This window comes from Ochotona curzoniae, unplaced genomic scaffold (assembly GCF_017591425.1).
Source record: "Ochotona curzoniae isolate NIBS_2020 unplaced genomic scaffold, NIBS_Ocur_1.0 contig_50, whole genome shotgun sequence".
Lineage (NCBI taxonomy): Eukaryota > Metazoa > Chordata > Mammalia > Lagomorpha > Ochotonidae > Ochotona > Ochotona curzoniae.
The window spans coordinates 1,885,636-1,905,932 of NW_024466446.1; the positions used below are offsets into that span (position 1 = coordinate 1,885,636).

The 20,297-nt window shown below is 44.5% G+C and overlaps 2 protein-coding genes across 7 annotated transcripts in view; one reads left to right on the forward strand and one right to left on the reverse strand.

The window, feature by feature from the left end:
* VPS13A (vacuolar protein sorting 13 homolog A) overlaps positions 1-7,834 on the forward strand; it is a 118,219-nt gene extending 110,385 nt beyond the window's left edge. For all 3 annotated transcript variants that reach the window (XM_040988780.1, XM_040988781.1, XM_040988782.1), the window contains 4 exons: positions 281-366; positions 2,714-2,837; positions 4,414-4,488; positions 6,486-7,834. In XM_040988780.1, the coding sequence (XP_040844714.1) occupies positions 281-366; positions 2,714-2,837; positions 4,414-4,488; positions 6,486-6,536 (336 nt within the window). In that variant the 3' untranslated portion in view covers positions 6,537-7,834. The remainder of the gene's footprint in view (positions 1-280; positions 367-2,713; positions 2,838-4,413; positions 4,489-6,485) is intronic.
* Positions 7,835-10,711: 2,877 nt separating this feature from the next.
* Positions 10,712-20,297, reverse strand: part of GNA14 (G protein subunit alpha 14) — a 101,370-nt gene continuing 91,784 nt past the window's right edge. For all 4 annotated transcript variants that reach the window (XM_040988788.1, XM_040988787.1, XM_040988786.1 and 1 more), the window contains 4 exons: positions 19,658-19,786; positions 17,869-17,998; positions 15,509-15,662; positions 10,712-14,320 (listed from right to left, as the gene is read on the reverse strand). In XM_040988788.1, the coding sequence (XP_040844722.1) occupies positions 14,130-14,320; positions 15,509-15,662; positions 17,869-17,998; positions 19,658-19,786 (604 nt within the window). In that variant the 3' untranslated portion in view covers positions 10,712-14,129. The remainder of the gene's footprint in view (positions 14,321-15,508; positions 15,663-17,868; positions 17,999-19,657; positions 19,787-20,297) is intronic.

The following is a 20,297-nucleotide window of genomic DNA, read 5'->3' on the forward strand; positions in this document are numbered from 1 at the left end:
CAGTTGTGTAAGATAAGGTTACTGTAGTTTAAAACTTCACTGGAATGAATTTCAACTAAGATAACAGCAGCTTCTAAGGATCTAATGACAGACCCTGCTGTGGCTGAGTAATGTGGGACAGAGTGGTGCAGCAGCTGCTTGAAAAACAGCAAGGACCTTGTGAAAGCTTCTTGTTTGTTTTTGATACAGTAATGCCTTGGCCTCTGAAAAATGTTTTTTAGAATATAATAAGGCATTATGGAATGTCTTGTTTTCTTACTTTCTGTCTTTCTCTCTCTAGGTCATGGAAAACGGAAGATTTGCAAAACACAAATACTTTACCCATGTCATGATCAACAAAACAGATATGTTCATGATAACCAGAAGGTAACTTGCTTTCTGTAATGTAATGTGATAAAGGGTTAATTAATGGCCATTCCTGGGGTGAAGTTGTTACTCGAGTTTTGCTCCATGTAATTGCTTGAGGCTCTGGTCCTTGACTCTGCAAGCTCATGTTCAGTTCTGTACATGCATACACATTAACATGGTCCTGTGCAAACACGCACATTTGTTAGTATTTCAACCCATTTGAGTACAACCATTCGTTAGTTATCTGCTTTCAAAGATAAGTTTTCCCCCTGTAAAGGTTAACCCAGATATAACAGCCCTTTGATAATATCTATTCATTAAAATATTGAGATTTATTAACATAAGTAGATGCATACGCTATATGGACAGCTGCAGTGACAACTTTAGGTAGCGCTGAAAAGTTAGATGCAAAAAAATAAATGCTGGTGTAGCTTCTAAGGAAGAGAATGCAGGAGTCATTACTAACCCATGGGAAGGAATGAGCCAAGTGCAGGTTCAGATGGGAGATTCCTGGGTCACGCAGTATGTAAACTTGACCCCAAGGAGGGAGAAGTTAGGGCTAAGCAGTAGTAATCAATAAAGCAGTAACTTTCTTCACTGTTAAAAAAGTGCTTCAACTTGACTGCTGCACTTACCAATCGTTTCTAATCTTTCCAAAGACAGATGAAGTCTCAGTGACTTCTGAGTCTAAAATTATCTATTTTAGCTAAAGTGTAGCTCCAAGAAGAGACTTGCACACAGTGTTGGAAGTCACACCTGTAAATCTTCGTTGCATCTCAGATGATGCTGCACCTGTTCCCTTTCCAGAGTTAGCCGTTCACTTCCTTCCTTTCTACCCTTCTTACAACATTCCGTGTCTGCTCGGGTGTGCAGTCATACACGTGCCAGCGCATCCACTACCCACGATGCCTCTGTACTTAGTTTTTGTTACCTGCTGTGTAGATCTTGAGCTTGTTCCGTGTAGGATACTGAGGTCTTTATAGCTACCATTTTAGAAGCCTGTGCCCTAATTAACCTGAAACTTTTTGTCAGTTACTAAAATAACATGATTCAATAGTTACTTCTGTTCACAAATTGTTTCAATCTCTTTTCTTACTCCTCCCCCTCCCATTGGTAGCAGAATGGTAGGAATCATTCTGGTTAAACAGCAGCCAACTGTGGAGTATGTTGCCAAGTCTTTTAAATAATTTTCTGAATACACCTTTTAAAATGAAGCAGCGTGTGTAAGGAACCCTCCGAGTTCATAGCAACTGTGGATTAAGCCATTGCTAGATTTGGAAATGTTTGTGTACCAAAATAACTTAATTCCATTTTGTACAAACTTCTTGAAGTAAGGGAAACATGAGTTAAAAGATGTTTGCATATACTGTTTTTATTTCCAAGTTTGGGTTGAGAATTGTTGAATCAGGTGAGGGCTGCATCGGAATGTGCTGCTGTCCTTGAACCTGGTTGGGGACTACAGGGAATCACTAGACTTGTCCTCGCGATCTCTGAGGCAAGGCTGGTGAAGGACGAGGTAGGGACAGAACACTGAAATAAGAGCAGAAAGCCTTGCTTCTGCTTTTCCATCCCAGCCAGGAAGCAAATGTCTGTCTGACTCATCTCCTAACTTGTGTTTCTCTAACTCATCTGCTAACTTAAAATGTGTCCATTAAAAGAAATCTACAATTGATATTACAACCAGAAAGAAAAACTGGGAATACTTGTCAAGGAAGGACAAACAGGAAACTGTTGTAGGCATTGTAAGTTACTGACTCCTTCCTCCAGGATAGAAAACAAGAGTTGATTAGAATAAAAAGCCTATGTGCTTTTTAAGTCTCTGTGTAAAATTAACATTCGTAGGGCTTGAATTTACTGTGACAAATCCAGAGCAAGGGACTTGTTGACATTATTCAGTGTGGCTGGAAAACCCTGTTCCTAACGTAAGTTAGGAGTTTGGAGCCTTAATAAAAAGTGCCATTAATTACTGAACGTTCTCCAGAATGTCAGTTAAGAATTCTTTCTGTAAGTGTTTGCTATTTCTTAAATTTTATGTAGTATTCTCATTCTAATCAAAATATTTTAATCTCCTCTGAAGTTCTTATTTATGGATTTAGCTGTGTCTTAATTTTCAGGACCTTGGAAATATTCCTGTTACCTTTCTGTTGCCGTTTGTAGAAAGTTTAGTTCCGTTAGTATCTAAGAACATAAATGTGAAATTTCAGTTCTTTTAAGTTACGAGTTTTTTATGGTCTAGAATAGAGTTTTCCTTAGTCAACATTCCCCATTTACTTAACTTGGAAGTGATGTGTGTCCTGCCCTACTGGCTCTAAGTGCAGCAGTTTGTCTAATGGATTTCTTTCCCATCCCTGCCCTGACCACCTAGTGGAGTGTTGTTTGTAACAAAAGGAACCTTTGGACAACTTACGTGTGAGTGGCAGTACAGTTTTGACGAATTCACAAAAGAACCATTCATTGTTCATGGGAGAAGACTGCGCATCGAAGCAAAGGTAGGTTCAATAGACATTTTTTTAAAAGTAGCTCTGCAAACAGTACAAAACAGTACAAATAACCTTTTGTTTAAGTTCCTGTACACTGTACCTTGGTATAGTTTATTTTTACTCCTGTGTTACTCAGGCTTAAAAGAATGCTAGATGACAGTTACAGTGATAACAGCAAAGGTGTATTAAGCTGTTCCTAGATTTGAAATGTTTAATTTCATTTTGTACAAACTTCTTGAAGTCCCTTCATATCTTTACAGAGTAAGGAAAACATGACTTAAGAGATGATGTTTGTATATAACGTTTTTATATTTTCAAGTTCTGGTCCCTCATTCTATGTGCAGTTACAGAACTGGCCTTCCCCATCCATGGAATAGTGGTAGTAGCTTTTAGCCCCTCTGTTTTATTGGAAAGGAAGATGTACAGAGAGAAGAGATGGAGATCTTCCATCTACTAATTCACTCCCTAGCTGGCCACAATAGCTGGAGTTGGGCCTGTCAGAAGCCAGGAGTCTGAAGCTTTTTCCAGGTCTCCCATGTGGGTGCAGTGGATACAGGAGTTGGGCCATCTTCTGCTGCTTTCCCAAGCCAACAGTAAGGAGCTCATTGGAAGTGGAGCAGTCAAGACTTAAAGCAGTGCCCATATAGGATTCAGACACCCCAGGAACAGGCTGAGCCCTACACGCCATGGCATTGTCTCCAATAATAGCTTGGGCCCCTCCTCCAGCCCCTACTCATTCATGTGTTTCCCTTGCTGGAATAACATTGCTCTTACTTCCTTGATTTTTCTCCCCTTCCGTCTTGAGACTTTTGGGGGTTGGGAAGGCAGGAATCTTGGATTATTTGTTCTAGTCTAAATTTGTCTGGATATTTAAATCACTTGTAGGAATTACCTGGCAAATAAGACATCCACTGTGCTTCTATGATCCTGCCCATCGCTATGGAACAAACGCCATCCTCATTGTAGTCCCACTTTTTGTCTCTCAGATCTTAGGATTTGCTTTCAGACAGTTTTTCCCCCAGATACCAAGCAGAATATTAAGAGTATAAATAATCAGAAATACCTATGATCATATACCCTATTTCTACATTTTTATTATGTGATTGGTTTAAAGTGCCACAGATACATGCCTCTACAATTCATGTATGCATGTATATATGTATGAGTTCATTTCTGTAATGTTCATTACTTTTGAGATTGATTGAACCGTGATTCCATGGCCTGATAATCAAAAATGTCAGAGAAATTATTCGAAGAGGAAAAGCAGTAGTAGAGTCCCCAGACTGGCCTTCCCGCCCCGCCAGCGTTTCGGGACTTGGTCAGTCAGCATCTGACCGTGTGCTGGCTCTTTGTTTTCCGTGTCCCACCCTCTCTGTCTCCTTACGCTCTTCAACGTAGGTTTGTGAATGATGAATGTGTTAGAACGTAGGTTTTTTTTTTTTTAATCTGGATTCTTCATGATTCCTCATCTTTTAAAGTAATTGTATGACATGTTAAACATGGACTAATAAAAACATGTGGTGTATCTTCATTGTGTTTCTGCAACTGGATTTTCTCTTTAATGAAGTTAGCATTCTTATCACAGGAACGTGTAAAGTCTGTATTCCATGCAAGAGAGTTTGGAAAAATAATTAACTTCAAGACCTCGGAGGATGCTAGGGTAAGTATATAATGAATCTTCTTAAACCAGGTAGGAATTACTCAATGTCATGTGTGTGGACTACTTTTCAAAATAGCACATTGTGTTTGGATTTTTATTTTATGTTGTATTTTGGCAGATTTTAGTATATATAACTAGATAATGCTTCCAACATATATTTTCCACTAGATTCAGTTCAACACTACTGCTTACTTGTCAAAACTAATTGTGTTGTCTTATTCTAAACCCTAATTGTAAATCTGCTTTAAAAAAATCAACAAAAATTATTTCATTCTTGTGTTAACCTGTCAGCTCGAGGGGGAGACGGGTGGGCTTCTGTTGCTGGTTTTTCTGAGCGTGGCTGCAGCTCTGTCCGGCAGCACCAGCGAAGCATTACCGTGTCATGATGCAGCCAGGGCAGAAGGGGTGAGACCTGCGGTCAGAAAAGCTGGCTCTGCTCTTCTTGACAGCAACACTTTACTGGAGGCCAGCCGAACTTTACATATTTCTGCAGTGAATTTACATGTAGTGTGGTAATTATGGCGCTGAAGGAAGTGTAAACTCTGACTCTCTGACCTCATGGAGCTCAACTGATACACTGTCGCTGACACTGAAATGCACGCAGTTCCAAGTAAAGGGGCCGTTGCCATACTGCAAGCTTCGTGAACTGGTGTGTGTGTTTTATAGTTGTGCCCAGGCAGGAGCAGTGCAGAAAAGAGACTATCCAAAGCCCGTGCTTGCTTCGGTGTTTCTGTCTGCATGCCTGGTTTTCTCTAGTTACATTTGGACCCAGACAGAGGGACTCTACGTGTTTAGACAAATTAGCAGATGCTGTGCAATTTTACTATCAGGCAACGCTGGCATTCTCAGTAGTAGAAAACAAAGTGAGATTCATTACAAAGAAATAAAGCAGAGCCTGAATATGCATATCCCCGGCGCCAGGGAGGCAGAGTGGAACATGATAGTAATGGGATTTTTAGCTCATGTTCTTTCTGTTATTGAAGGACATGGCCCTTTAGTTCAGGTTCTCTGTTAAAAAGTATCTATTCAGTCCTGGGGTGACTTTACCCCAGGTTGTGTGTAATCCTCTCCTCCTGTCAGAGACTCCCAGAGAAGGCTGGTGAAGCCCAGGTCTCCCTCTGCACTTGCCTTACGGCCATTCTTCCTAGGATCTCAAGTTGGAGGCCTAGACGATTCCACTGAACCTTCCTACGTATTAAATCTAACACTTACCTGTTCGTGGAATCCTCAAAATAAGGGACATTATTGGTAAAAAGGTTTGAATTGGATTTGCGTCCTATTTAGAAATGTATCATGAGACCATGCAAAATGCTGAAAGATCTGAAGCTCTGGCAGCTGTGGGACTGCCTGCATGGGAACTACTCAATCAGTACAGTCCTGCGTGTGAACAAAATGGACACAGGTTCCATTCAAACATGTCTTTTCATACTGTGCCCGTTGTGTCTTCCAGCTACCAAGCTTCCTTTTGCCTCAGGAAGCTTCAGTGTACTTTGCTTTTTATAAAGATGAACATGCAAGTCAAAAGCCCTTGGAAAAGTATTAATTCCTTAATTCCTACTTTTTTATTCGAAAGTCAGATATACCCACAATGGCTGGAGCTGAGCCGCTTTGAAGTCAGGAGCCTTTTCTGGGTCTCCCACATGGGTGCAGGGTCCCGAGGCCTTGGGCCATCCTCCACTGCTTTCCCGGGCCACAAGCAGGAAGCTGGATGGGAGCAGGGCAGCCGGGATGCTAACTGTTGGCCACACGGGATCCTGGCACGTGCAAGACAAGGACTCCAGCCAGCAGGCTTCCGCACTGGGCCCTATTCCTGTTTACAAAGCATACTGAGGACTATTGTCCCTGACCATCTATCAGTTTAAATGTGTGATCTTTTATGCAGTTGGAATGTTATGTTGACTGTCTGCCTACATCTACTGTAAATGGAAAGTGAACGTCTATTTTTTACTTTCATTGTTGAGTTAATTGAGGTAACTGTGAGCTTATGTCTCCCACAGTGGATCCTCACAAAGCTAGAAGAGGCAAGAGAACCTTCTCCAAGCCTCTGATGGAGAACACAGCCCGAAGACACACAGCAATAAACAACCACAGCTTCAACACTGTGCCTTCCCAAGCCTGCTTGGGAGATTTGGAAGAGGCAATTCCAAGTACCGTGTGTTCTAGGTAACATTTATAGAAATCAGGTGAAACACTGATTAAACAGTCAGCCATTCAGAGATGCACTGGATCATCTCCCGTGAGTCCTGCATCTGGCCAGAATTGAGGTGGTGTTGTGCACACAGCAATGTGTCTTCTAGGAACCTTAACTGTTGCTCCAGGCTATTTTGTGTAATGTGGAGAAGCTTACTCGTGAACTGTCTCCATGGGGAGTGGAGTGCTCCGAGTTTGTATTCCATCAGCTTCGCTCGTGCTTGCTCAGGCTCTTGAGTAATGAGCACACGAGTGAATCGGACATCGCCACAGTGGCTTCAAGGTGGCTTTGGAGATAGTTTCTTAAAAATCATGAAATCTTCATTACAAATAAGTATTTTAGTATTATTTTCCTTATACTTTAAATAAAGGATAATTTACATTATACTTAATATATACCATGATTATTAAAAGCTAATGTATAATATGGATTGAATAGGAAAGGCTTGGAGGAATGGCTATCATACCCAAAAAGGGACAGTCCCTCTCAGAAATGTAACGCCTTACAGATACTTCCACAAGCCAGCTCCGTGGAGTGGCTTGGTTTACCTGGGTCATTTTTTGATAGACCACTGGTTTTACAGGACAAATCCGGAAGCCTTACTGACACCTACTTTCCATTCACTGGTAGCTTAACCTGAAGGAAGCAGAATTCCCACTGTCATGACTGTAATTCATTATGCTTCAAAACATACAGTCCTCCCCCCACCGCCTACATAAATTTATGTACCTCAAAATATAACCTGTCACAATAGTTGAGAATATCTAATTTGCCTTCTTTGTAACTATTCAAGTGGAAATCACTCCTTCAAGTGTATAGCTCAACAGAGTACAAATCATGGGCTGTATATTAGTCAAAATAAGACCATGGGTTATTTTTCTTGGTTTTTGTCCAAGATCTTTGTTCCTTAATATTAAATGAACTGCTTTACCTGAAAAGGGATGAATGTATCACTACGAACTATCAAGAGAATGATGGATGCATTATCTTACTTACTGAGAATACAGAGTATTCCATGCATGTCTTCTGTGCTGCCAAATTACTGCAAACTTTTTGGAATTGAAGATTCTGTATAGTCAATGGTTGTGGAATTCTCAAACTAATCAAACCCTTGCTTTGTTGTAAAAGCTCAAATAAACAGCATGCAGACTGTAATTGTATCTCAGTGACCAGTCCTTGCGCTGCGTCTTCCTAACTTCTGTCTGGTTACAAATGCTGCCTCAGTTCCCAGTGTGCTTCCTCCCAGAGGTAACAGATCTGGCCCTGAGATGGTGTCTGTCCGGGAGCTCTGCCCAGCATCTGGTATGTATGCTCACTTGCTGAGCTCCTCTCATAGCAAATGAATCCTAGGAGCAGAGGTAGGCAGAAGGTTTGCATCAGCGTGTCCTCAGCTACAAGTGTTGCTTTACTGGTATTCCATTCAGTGCCTTTAGTCAAATTTCTTATTACCTTCCCCAGTTTCTGAACGTCAACATTCTTAGAAAAAGAACTCTCTGGACATCCATCAATAAAGTAAAAAGGCCTAAACTAGTGCAGATAGATGCAGTGGTTGTCTGAGAACTGTGTGATTATCTTTGGTTCCTCTGGAAGGCAGCAGGAATGGTTCCTGAGAGTGGAGCACCTGCAAGCCAGTGCATCTGTCTTTCCCCTCCCCTTGGGATGCCCCTTGTTCTTCCTTACACATCACCTCCCATCACTTCCTCTGTCTGCAGGGTAGAAGACCCACAATTTCAAGGTGTGCAGTTTAACCGTTTTCTTAAAAGACTGTCCTCTAAACAAAAAAAGAATCAGTAGAGTACTAGGCAGTGAGTCAGTTTTTGTTAGTGTAGCATTTTACAATTTCATGGGTCTGTGCCTGTTTCTGCAGTCCTATGTTTATGTAACATGTCCAGAACCTTAACTAGACTGGAAAATAAACTTTTCCCTGAATTAAATCTACCTAATGGCTATATACTTGATAGCATTGTGTCTTTGTTTATAGTTGCTATGGAAAAATGTCCTTATGCCTTCTTCCTATCCCTGTTTATTTGCTTACTATATTCCCCAGGCCATTAATTCTAGCACAGTGTATAATCTGGCCAGTGCTAGTTCTGTGGAACTAAGACAGAATGTCCCCTGTTAACTCCAGAAACGCAGAATTATTAGAAAGAGCAATTTAGATGTCTAGTACAAAAAGAACCCTGTAAATTCTTAAAAATCACAGAACACTGTCTGAGACAAAGGACATGTGTGTCTGCAGTGGCTTCATTTGGCAGTTTTCTCCCCTGGTTAGCAAGTTCTCAGGGTTTGTCCTGGGGCAGTTAGTGCGGCTTCTGTTCTGGCTGTGGGATCATCACCAGCACCTCTAGGCAGCCCTACCTTTGCTCTTGAATGTCCGAAGCTTTAAAGCCAGCCATACTGGCTACAGCCAAGTAAGAAAGTTCCTATCATAGTGATCTTTTTCTCCATAGTGAGCAAGAGCAGTGATAATCTGAGAAATACTTAGCTCTTCACTTAGGAACAGGGTATTACTCGGTGTTTCTATCTGGTAAGAAAAAACAATTCAAAGATCATGTGCCAATAATTCTGCGCCTTCATTATCAGTTGCCATGGGTACTTGGTGCTTCATGTTATACCAAGTGACCACTTTGGGTAGGCCTCCGCATGGAAAAGATAGGGACAGAATACCTGCTTGGGTACCTTTAGAAGGCTGAAGTATAGCGATTGAAATGGGAACAACTGACCCTGGGTGCCTCGGCCCACAGAGGTCGCTGCAGTCGGAGGTCCAGGGCTGCTGTTGCCTTTCCTCAAGGGCAACCAGTATCATCGGGCAGCGGTGTGCGGGGGTCCCCCCATCCCCCAGGCTAGAGCTCTTAATCCTGTATGAGGTTATGAAACCAACGTAACACCTCAAGACCAGCATATTGTAAAAGTGAAATAGAAAATAGGGAACCAGTAGAACAGGTAACAAGTGTAAATATGAATTCCTGAAATACTCTGTGAAATGCTCTATACTGTGTATAATGCATCACAATTTAAAGTGTTTTTACTCCTTATCTTGAATTCTAAGGATAGCTTGAAAGCCTGCTGCCAGGGGCGTGGACCATCCTGTGACTGTGAGCAGCGTGGGGTCCTCGTTCAGGAGTCTTGTGACATCTGTCCTTAGCACAGAAGATAAGATAGTTAGTGTTACCATTTATGTGTGCAAGAGATGCCTTCACGTGACTCACTGGGATCGGCTACAAGCCTCAGTCAGCAAGACGCCCCACCCAGTTGTATTGGAAATGAAGGTGGTTTTCCTTTTGGTAAGTTGAATTTGCTTTGCTTACCTTCTGACTAATTAGGCCCTTAGAACTGAGAATCTGATATAGGTGGACATTCTTAGAGGGACAGATTACTGATTTTCCACGGTGATGCTAAGGGGTGCTATCCAATGACAATACGGTTTTTTTAAAGATTAATTTTTTAATTGTTATTGAAAAGCCAGATATACAGAGAGGAAGAGAAACAGGTCTTCTGTTCGCAAATTCATTTCCTAAGCAGTCACAATGGCTAGAGCTGTGCGGATCCAAAGCCAGGAGCCCGGAGTATTCTCTGGGTCTCCCTGGTGGGTGCAGGGTCCCAAGGCACTGGGCCATCCTCGACTGCTTTTGCAGGCCACAGGCAGGGAGCTGGATGGGAAGCGGGGCCGCTGGGATTAGAACCAGCATCCCTATGGGATCTGGGGCATGCAAGGTGAGGACTTTAGCCACTCGGCTATCATGCCAGGCCCGACAGTATGTTTTAACAGAAAATAATGAATTTCCTTATTTCTCTAAAAAGAAGATGTCACTCACTTTGCATTCCTTATGCATGACTCAGTGCAGAGCGTATCGGAGCTGGTCTCCTTGGTGCTCTAGTGTCATTATCCTGCACTCAGACAGGAGCAGCCACTGTCCTAACGCGCTCAAAGATCTTCCGGACGTTAAGTCTCAGTGCTAATGTAGCCGAGCCAGCATCCATCAGGTGAAATGTTATGGTTATTGTAACCTGTCTTTTTAACTGTCCATCAGAACAGCTAATGGTGCACTTTAGTCCCCCCACTTTTCTTTCCTCCGTAATTGTAATAGCAGTGTTAGTTTTGGGGCTACCCTAGAAATAGGACTAGCACATTGAGAAAATGCTGTTTCCAGTTCCATTACAAGGGAACGTATTTGTGTCTAACAGAAACCCTTTTCCACTGTATTCTTTTATAAAATAAACTTTGGCATTTTAACAGTTTTATTTATTTAGCATGATGGATTAGTTCTTTTTAAAAGCAACATGGCATTTCCAAAAAAAATGGTAAGTTTTGTTACTTATAGAGCTGCATGAAAAATGTTACTTCAAAATTTGTAGGTTGATTGGCTCCTGCTGTATTACTTCCTAAAAACATAAATTTTCTGTCAGTGAACACCATTCATTTAGAACCGCTCAGATTCCTTGATGTATTCCTTGTAACAAGAAACCCTGTGAGATGGCTGTAATACATCACCTAATCAGATGTATACTTCAAGTGGATCATGTGGGAAGAAACCTCTTGGTTACCCAAAAGATCTCAATTTTGGGGTGTAAAAACATTCAAGAAAAATATAGATTACATAGAAATGTTCTCAAGTTCAGTAATTTTGTACTTGAACTCTGAGCAATTGTCTGTGGAACTTGTGACACGATTGGATACGTTGTAATTGATTGTTATAATGTTATTGCTGTGCAGTCATGTATTACACAGGACGGTCTTTAAGGGAGATGCATTTCTCCTGCTAATGTTTATGTTGACCAAATGTAGACTTATTGGGAACACATATACTGTGTGAAATTAGCTTCATTTATGCTGATTAGTTTTTTAAATTTCTGCATCTAATTCTTCTCTTTTCTGTTTCTTTGTGTGAGCTCAGCCCGGCTGCCTATTTTGTGTATTCTGCTAAGACAGTTTATATACACAAATATTTATAGTGATGTTCTTTATCTTGAACCGGAATTTAGTCTTTTATTTTTTTTGTAAAAATTGGCTGGCCATGCTCCTTAAGGACATATTTTTAAACGGTAGTTATTTCACGGGTTGCATGGTAAGGTAACTACCCAGTTGAGCCCTGTCTATTTCCAATACACTGAGTCAATTAAAATTTCTGACCTTCAGCCTGCATTTATTTTAGTTAGAAGCAGAACCATCATCAGTAGTCTTCCGTTGCTTCCCTCAGTTCTCCCCAAAGCCTTGTTTTTTCAGCCCTGTGGGTGGCATGTCAGCCCAGCAGGTCACTGTGAAGAGCCAGTGTGTGTGGCAGTGCTCAGTGGAGCCCAAAGTATAGCAGTGCCCCTCTCACGTCCTGCTCCTTGCCCCAGTGTGTAGTGGTGCGCTTCTGCAGGGGGAGATTTCTAACTACAGAACCAGTGGCGGTAGGACATTAATTCACCTCTGCTAAGGAGAGCTCAGCTTTTCCACAAGGTAAGCAAATACATCGTTACATTTAAATAATCCTTAAATGATTATTTGACAGCCCTGCCTCAACCAGAGCTTTTTAAAGGCAGCAGTGCCTTGGTTGCTGTGTAAATCAATAGCTCATTGCTATGGAATTCTTGAAATTACAAAAGAAAAAGTTTATAATCTCTCTAATGGCAGAGAGGTTCAATTCTCTTGAACCCTTTGCATATTAATTGGCCAATGCGAGCCGGTTCTTAACGTCACCTGAGGAGGAGTAGGGGACATTGTCTTGGTGTTTGTTGGTGTTTCCAGACTCCCTGAAGAGCCGCACCCCCAGGTCTGGCTCGTGTGCAGAATTGTCTCACTAGTCCTAGAACTTTACCATTTCAGGTGGATTTTCAGTTTTTCAAGTTCCACAAAATGTACTGCTGAGTGCATCTAGCAAAGGTAAGAAACCTTTTTTTCTACAAATGGCCTTTTTGGTTATTTATAACATACTTATCAACTTTAAAAATGTCTATCAATCAATTTTTTGAATTTTGAGTTCCACCCACCTGCAATTGCCTGGCTGGGTCAAGCCAAATGATTTTACAGGCCCTGTGCGGGTGGGGGGCCGGACACTGTCCATGCCACTGAGGTTGGTTTTCAGATGTCAGCGCTGCTACGGTAGACCTTCTGTTTGTAAGCATAAGTTAAGTCTCCCCCAGCTTTGTACCTGCAGTGGATCCACCAGAATGAGAACCTGGAAGCCTGATAGATGGAAGGAAGACTCAGGGTAGGTGCTAGAGTACGGGCAGTGTTCTGTCACAAAACCTGTTATGCTTTGTTAAGCTGGGAGGGTATCAGCTGGAAATCCTAGCTTAGCAAGGCAGGCCACTGTAGCGTGCCAAATGTTGACAAGTGTGACTGACTGCTGCTGCCCAGCATTGGTAGAATATTTACCCACACACGGCTCTCGTAGGACGAAGGTCAGAGTTTAGCACTGCAGGTATGGTTTCTACTGAACACTTGCCACTCTCGCACCGTTAGCAAGGGAAGCTGTTTGAAGTCGGGGCCAGTCTGTCCGCATGCTGACTTAGGTAAGGTGCGTCCTGTCCCTCGAGTGTTGTGTGTGCGTGTGTACCTTCAAGTGTGACCCCCTGCACTCTCCAGCATGCCCAGCACCAAGGGAAGGCTGAGGTCAGACAGTGAATACAGACTTGAGGCCTGTTCCTGAGTTAACTCAGGGGTCACAGCCGTCAGTCAACCTGGAGCTCTAGGAAACACGACACAGCCCAGTGCAGGTGTCTGAACGCTCTATTCTCATAGCATGCATCCAACAGCAAAGCTAAGGTGGTCTTAAGAATTTTGGCAAGGGTTACATTACATCTTTTAAACAGTTTGGCCTGGTAACCATTTCATAAGTGCACAAAATCTGGTCATTTACACTGAATATATATTCTAATGTTTACAGTATCACTTTTGCCAATACAGCATATATGCTGTCTAGAATCCATTTACCATATGTAGCTTTGGGTTTTTGATAAGATTGTGGCGATACTAACACATTAATTTGGCTTAGAAAGTTAACACAGAACCCTTTCTGATGGCATGCGAATGGACTCATATTGCAGCATGAGAAAAGCAATTTAGATTGGCTTTACAAGATTTAAAAAAAAATTTTTTTATTCCATTCACATTCCTTTGGAAAAGTTTGCCAGATTAACCCCAGAAGACTCAAGGCAGGATCTGTAAATTATCAGCCCCCTATAACTGTGCTTGCTTTACTGCCTTGTAATAAACATACTTAAAATCTAATTTATATGAAGAAGTACAAAGTGGCCTTTTAAAGTGTAAAGTGGCCTGTTGATCCCCAATTCAAAAATTATACAAAAAAGTAGAATTATTAAAATAACTGGAAAATTAAAAGTTCTACAAGGTTGTAGTCAACTAAACTCAGACGACTCCTGCACGCTGCGTTACCCTCTGCCCAGGCTGCATGGTGTCCTCAGGGCCTGGCAGGGTGAGGGCTGGTGTGGGCTGGCGGCGCCCCTACACGAGGTTGAACTCCCTGAGGTTGAGCTGCAGGATGGTGTCTTTGACAGCAGCAAACACAAAGCGGATGTTCTCCGTGTCCGTCGCACACGTGAAGTGCGAGTAGATGACTTTCTCTTTGTCTGGATTCTGATCCTGGTAAAGTTTCAGGATAAAGTCTTTGGCAGCTTTGACATCCTGCTTCGGACCTGATGAGGAAGGAGGAGACTCATCAGCGTGTCGACCCAGAGTGAGCCTTTCTCTCTAGGGAATAGGTAATGTGGGGCATCATATTTTACTATGAACCCATAAAATAATTATTGTCCACTGGCATCTACACATTTTGAAGGAATATATGTATGAAAAGCAGAGAAAGATGGGTCTTCCGTCCACTGCTTTACTCCCCACGTGGCCTCAGCAGCCAGGGCTGGGCCAGACCAAAGCCAGGAGCTGCTTCTGAGCCTCCCTGCAGATGGACTCTGCTCCGTTGCTTTCTCAGGCACAGCAGCTTGGAAGTGGAGTCAAACCAGTGCCCAATAGGATGCTAGCACCACAGGCAAGTGGCTTAGCCTTCCCCACCACAGTGCTAGCCCCCCGTAAACATTACAGTTTAATGTGACTTCTGTAAAAAATGGTGGCACATTTGGTGTTGGGGTGCCAGTGTGAGTTCCAGTCTGTGCTTGGATTCAGCTTGCTGCTGCTGTGCCTGGAAAAGCAGCAATAGATGATCTGCATATGTGGAACCCTGCCACCCACAGAGGCCCGGATAAGACTCCTGCATGCGGCTCAGCCCCAGCTGTTGCAGCCATCAGGGAAAGGAATTGTAAAGGGGGAAGTAGACAGATGTAGGCTGTGAAAGGGAAAGAATGAATGTGGAAACATTTTTAGTCTGATTTTAAAACTTGAGGGCTCTGTTATGCAGCTAAAAGGGGGGAAAAAGCTGCACACCCTGAGTTCTCCAAACACCGCTGTCGGGCTTAAGAGTGGAGAGGTTCCAGTCTAGACATTCTCAGTAGGTTTTATGTGTAAAGAACCTGAATGTGTGCACCTGTTTCTGAGGGATGTGTAAGGGCTGGTATGCAAAGATGAGTTGTGCAGTCTCTGGCCTAAAGAACTGACTGAAGAGAGAGCTGAGGGAGGGAGCAGGACAGTGACAGCCAGGAGGGACCAAGGGGGCACTGCTCTGGTACCCCAGGAGGTAGAGGTATAACAGGCTCTGCCTAGGAGCTGTGGCCTCAGCTGGGCTCTGGGAAAGCCAAAGGAGTTAGCATGGGTAAAGGTTTGGTTGTGAAAGAAACATACTGGGTGCGAGTTGGGTTTCTGGTCAGAGGCCTGTGTGCAGGGCCCTTCTCAGGACAGACACCAAACCCTGATTCCCAAAATGAATGTTCACTTACCCGTGTATTCTGGGAAGTAGCTAATTAAATGAGAATACATGATTTTCTCTTCCAAAAGATCCTTCTTGTTTAAGAAGAGAATCACAGATGAATTCAGAAACCAGGGGTAAGTGATGATGGTTTTGAACAAGGCCTTGCTCTCTTCCATGCGGTTCTAGGTGAGAAACAAAGGACTTGGGACAAACTGCTCACCCAGTTGTCTGCCCTCTTCCCGCCCTGCTTCTAAGAGTGCCATTAATGAAGTGTCCACTTGTACATCTCCGCATGCAGTGCCTTGGTTCTTAGCCCCAGCACTGCCATGTATGGAGAGGAGAAAGGCTTTGGTGCAACATTGAGAAGGAAAGTTCCCACTCCTGTTTGAAGGTCTCCTGCACTGTGTGATTGCTGGAATTTCTAAGGGAGAAGTGCTGGCCTCAGACCCAAGAGGGCCACTGTTGGTGGCTGTAGGATCCCAGACAGTCCTCCAGAGCCAGCACAGTGGCCCTCTTAGGTCTGGTGGCTGTAGGATCCCAGGCTCTGCCTCCGGAACTGCCACAGCAGGAAGGCAGGCCTTCAAGCCGGGCACTGGCCCTGAAGGAAGCTTTGGCCACTAGGGATCTACTCTGGCAAATAAAGGGCTGCCTAGTGCATGGGTGAGCATACCATTGTTCAAGAAACTTAACTTTTCCACGTCCATATAATACCAGGGTCTGGTGAAGATTAGGTTAAAAAAATAACTTGTAAAATATTAGACGCTGGTAAGAAAGCTTATGGGGAGCAGACAGGGTGTGCATGTGTCTAGTGGCAGTATCTGTCCCAGGTAGAAATCTTTGGGACAGCAAAATGCTTAGAGGAAAGGAATAGGAAGTTACCTCCACAGAGGAGAGTGGTCAGGCTGACAATCCAAGACCAGCTCACGTGCCCCAAGAGGGACATGCCATAAACCCCCACTTCCTTACAGCTCCCAATCTGGGCACATTCCTTGTGGGGATGCAGAGCTGGAATGTATTGCCAGAGAAGGCGCACCTGTTGTAACATCTGCCTGACAGGGGAGATAGTTTTAAAAACAGATGAAGAGTTAATTCTTGACTATGCTCGGATTTGGTATCTGCATGGAGCCACACACACGTGCAGCACATTGAACAGCTGATTACCAGGATGTCACGTACCAGAGGCAGCCACTTTCGTTATCGTGGGTGGGTGGGTGGGTGGGTTCTTTCTTTTCTTTTCCTTTCTTTTCCTTTCTTTTCCTTTCTTTTCCTTTCTTTTCCTTTCTTTCTTTCTTTCTTTCTTTCTTTCTTTCTTTCTTTCCTTCTTTCCTTCTTTCCTTCTTTCCTTCTTTCCTTCTTTCTTTCTTTCTTTCTTTCTTTCTTTCTTTCTTTCTTTCTTTCTTTCTTTCCCCTCTTCTCTCCTCCTCCCCCCCCCATTTCATCTTCCATTTCCTAACGACAGCCCCCAGCTATTCCAAACAAAATTAAAGCCTCTGTTTAATTGTTGTTTTCCCCCTCGGGAGAGCAGGGCAACAGCCAAGCTCTCTTTGCACAATGACACATGTAAATAGGTTAATCCGCCGCTAATTACCTAATGTACCTGTGTTGCTCAGGGTCAGGTCTGCTCTCAAGTCCTTCATGCCCTGGAAAAGCCTGTGCAACTTCAGTGGGAAGAACTTCAGAAGACAACCCTAAACTCAGAGCAATCACTGGGGAGCTTCTGGAATGTGGGAGCAGATCAGGTGAGGGAATAGAATCCAGCAGCGTAATGGCAGCCCCAGCACCTCTGGACCTACCTGGTCAGTGTCATGGGCCCATGGGGTGGAAAGCCTGCGCTCAGACCAGGTAAGGGAAGCTACCCTGAGGCGGGAGGCAGGTCCCATCTCAGTTTGTGGAAGCGCACCATGGTGACCTTTGCGCAGTGATGAAATCGCCTAAGGCTGCACCTCCATGGTCACAAAGTGCAGCTTTGTAACTGAGCTGGCCTGAGCCCCAAGGAGCACCATTCATCCCCAGATCACGCTTTCTAGCAAAAACTATGCAGCCTCAAGAATTGCCATAATTGGCTGGCTTCTTGTTAATTTGGAAGTCTGGACACAGTTTAATCATGTCCCCCAAAACATGATTGGAACCCTGGCCCCCGAGATGGTGGCATTAGCAGGTGTGGGACCTTTAAGAGGTGGCCCCTTGAGTTTTCATGAAAGGACTGTTAAAGAAGGAGCAAGCCAGTTCCCATTGCCTCTGGCTTCTGCCAGCACTTTGCTGCTGTAACCCAGCAAACACCGACACGGGCCAGGAGCAGCCTCCATCAGTGCCTGTGTCACTGGGACTTTGGCCCTCTAGGACTGTGACCTGCACCCTTCTATTGACACAAAGCTGACCACAGCTTACCTCGTTGTTACACTCAGCCAGGACCTGGTCATACTCGCTCAGAGCCACCAAGAAAATGATGGAAGTGACGCTCTCAAAGCAGTGAATCCACTTGCGTCGTTCAGATCGCTGGCCACCCACATCGACCATCCTGTTGAGTGGAAACAGATCCCCAAGGTTGGAAGACACGCTTCTTTTGAGGGGGGTTTTCAGTTTAGCAATGAGGAATGAATGGGTGTTCCCCAGCAAAGGAGGCACGGGATGTAAATGCAGAGGACAGACACTTGGCTGAGGCCTACTGGGAACCCTCATTAGCAGACTGCTGTCCTAGGCCAGGCAGAGCCCACAGACATCTGAAGTCTCAAAATAGCAAAGGGAGGAGAAAGCAAACAGTCCCCCAGGTCCTCCAGCTTGCACCGGCACTGGGTCAGTTCTTGTTTTCATGGCTCATCTAGTTTATGTGCCAGCCCTTCTCTAGATGAAACCAGGTGCCTGCCCTCCATCCAGCATGTAAATCCAAAGCCATTAGCTGAGGCTTTGGGGGAAATGCCCCAGACTCGAGCGCTGGCATCCCATGCTCTCATGGCTTAGGGCTCAGGCAGCTGATGACAACACGTTAGGTGGGCCTCTCCAGAGCTGCAAAGCCCAAGAACTAGGGGCCCTACCCAGCAGGGTGGCTACCCCATCACTAGCTCTGACCTCTTGACTAATGCTGGGCAGGATGCAGACTCACTGTGACCAACTGCTCAGGCTCTGCGGGAGAAACAAAATGGCACCTGTTTTGAATGAAGCATCTCCGTTTTAAAACCTTTGCCCCAAAGTTTGTTTTTGTTGTTCTTTTTGTGATGCTACATTGGCAAAAGTGAATGCGTCTGAGGGTTAGAAACAGGCCACAAACTGTGGAGTCACACCCTTTCTTCCCCACCTATCCCCCTGACACCAACCCTGGCAGACACTTGACAAGGGTAGCTGGGGGGTCCCATTGACCGCCCGCTCTCCCTGCCCCCACAGAACTGTGCTAGAAAAGGGAAGCGAAGCAGAACTGTACTGTGTCCTCACACCAGGTCCTGGAGGTGCAGATGCTTCTGCAAGGACGTTTTCATGATTCAAATAAAGCTAGAAAGGGAAAGTCATTGTCCACAGGTTAGGCTGCGGGGTCAGCATGATGGCACAGCGGGTGAACATGCTGCTCCGGATGCCCGTGCCCCGCCTCACCGTGGCAGCTACACCCTGCCACTCACATGACAAACCCAGATGGCAGAGATCTTACATCCATTGCTTACTCCCTGAATACCCAGGAAGCTCCAGACAGAAGCCAAGAGAATGCAACTCTGTCTTCCGTCAGGGAGGCAGGGACCAGCCTGTGAGCCATCCGCACTGCCTCTCGGTGGCTGGAGTCGGGAACACGGGCACCCTAACCATGTCTGGACAGCTGTGCAATGCCTGCCCCCTTTGTTGTTTCTGAAAGGATACGTTTGTAGAAGGAAAAATAAAGTATTATTTAACTAAGGAAGCTGCCAGAGCCAGTGTGTGCCTTTTGTTACCAGATCCTTTATCTCCATGTGATAAGTTGTTCAGTTGTCCAGGAAGGAGCCCCTTCTCCAAGGCTCACCGGAAGGGCGAGTGCTCCCTGTTTTAGGACTGAGACCTGCCTAGCACCCTCCTCCTCTTCTGTTCGGGAGAGGTTCGTTCTGCCCCAAGGGATAGCAGCACGACCTGTGCTTAGCAAGAACACACTAGCAGTCCATCTGGGAACTCCTAGGCCTGGCAGGCCGATTCTTAAAGGACCATGTGAGGGAGACAGTCTTACCGGAAAATGATGTTTTCCAAGTCAAACGGGTACTCGATGATGCCGGTGGTGGGCACCCGGACACGAAGCACGTCCTGCTGGGTGGGCACAAAGGATGGCAAGGCGATCCGGTCAATGTCCGTCAGGTAGCTGCAAAGCCAGAGGAGGAGTTGAGGCTCCTTGAAGGGAAGGGACTCCTGACTCAGCAGGGACCCCCCCACGGACACACGGGTGGCCTGGCCACCATACCCCTTCCCATGACCAGTGAGGAGACCACTGCAGAAGCTGGTCTTCAGGCTGTTGAAGCTCCATGGCTGAGCTGGAAGGACTGGGATGTGGAAAGGACTGCCGACTTCCCATCTCCCTGCCTCCTTCCAGCAGCCTACACCGTCCACCCTCGTGCAAGCATCTTAGCTGGGTTGATGCTGTCCTCTGTAGAAACACTCATTGAGCAAAAGCCATAGAGAAGCTTAGAACAAGGGAAAATCCTTAGAAAATAACAAGATCTTTCCTGTTTAACATATCAGGAGCCTGTACATCCTCTAAAATAACCCAAAACTTGTCCTACATTATTTTGAGCCATATATTAGAGGCCTAAGTTTTAAAACATACCATTTTCAATGGAAACAAATGATAATGCTTTAGAAGAGCACACTGGAAA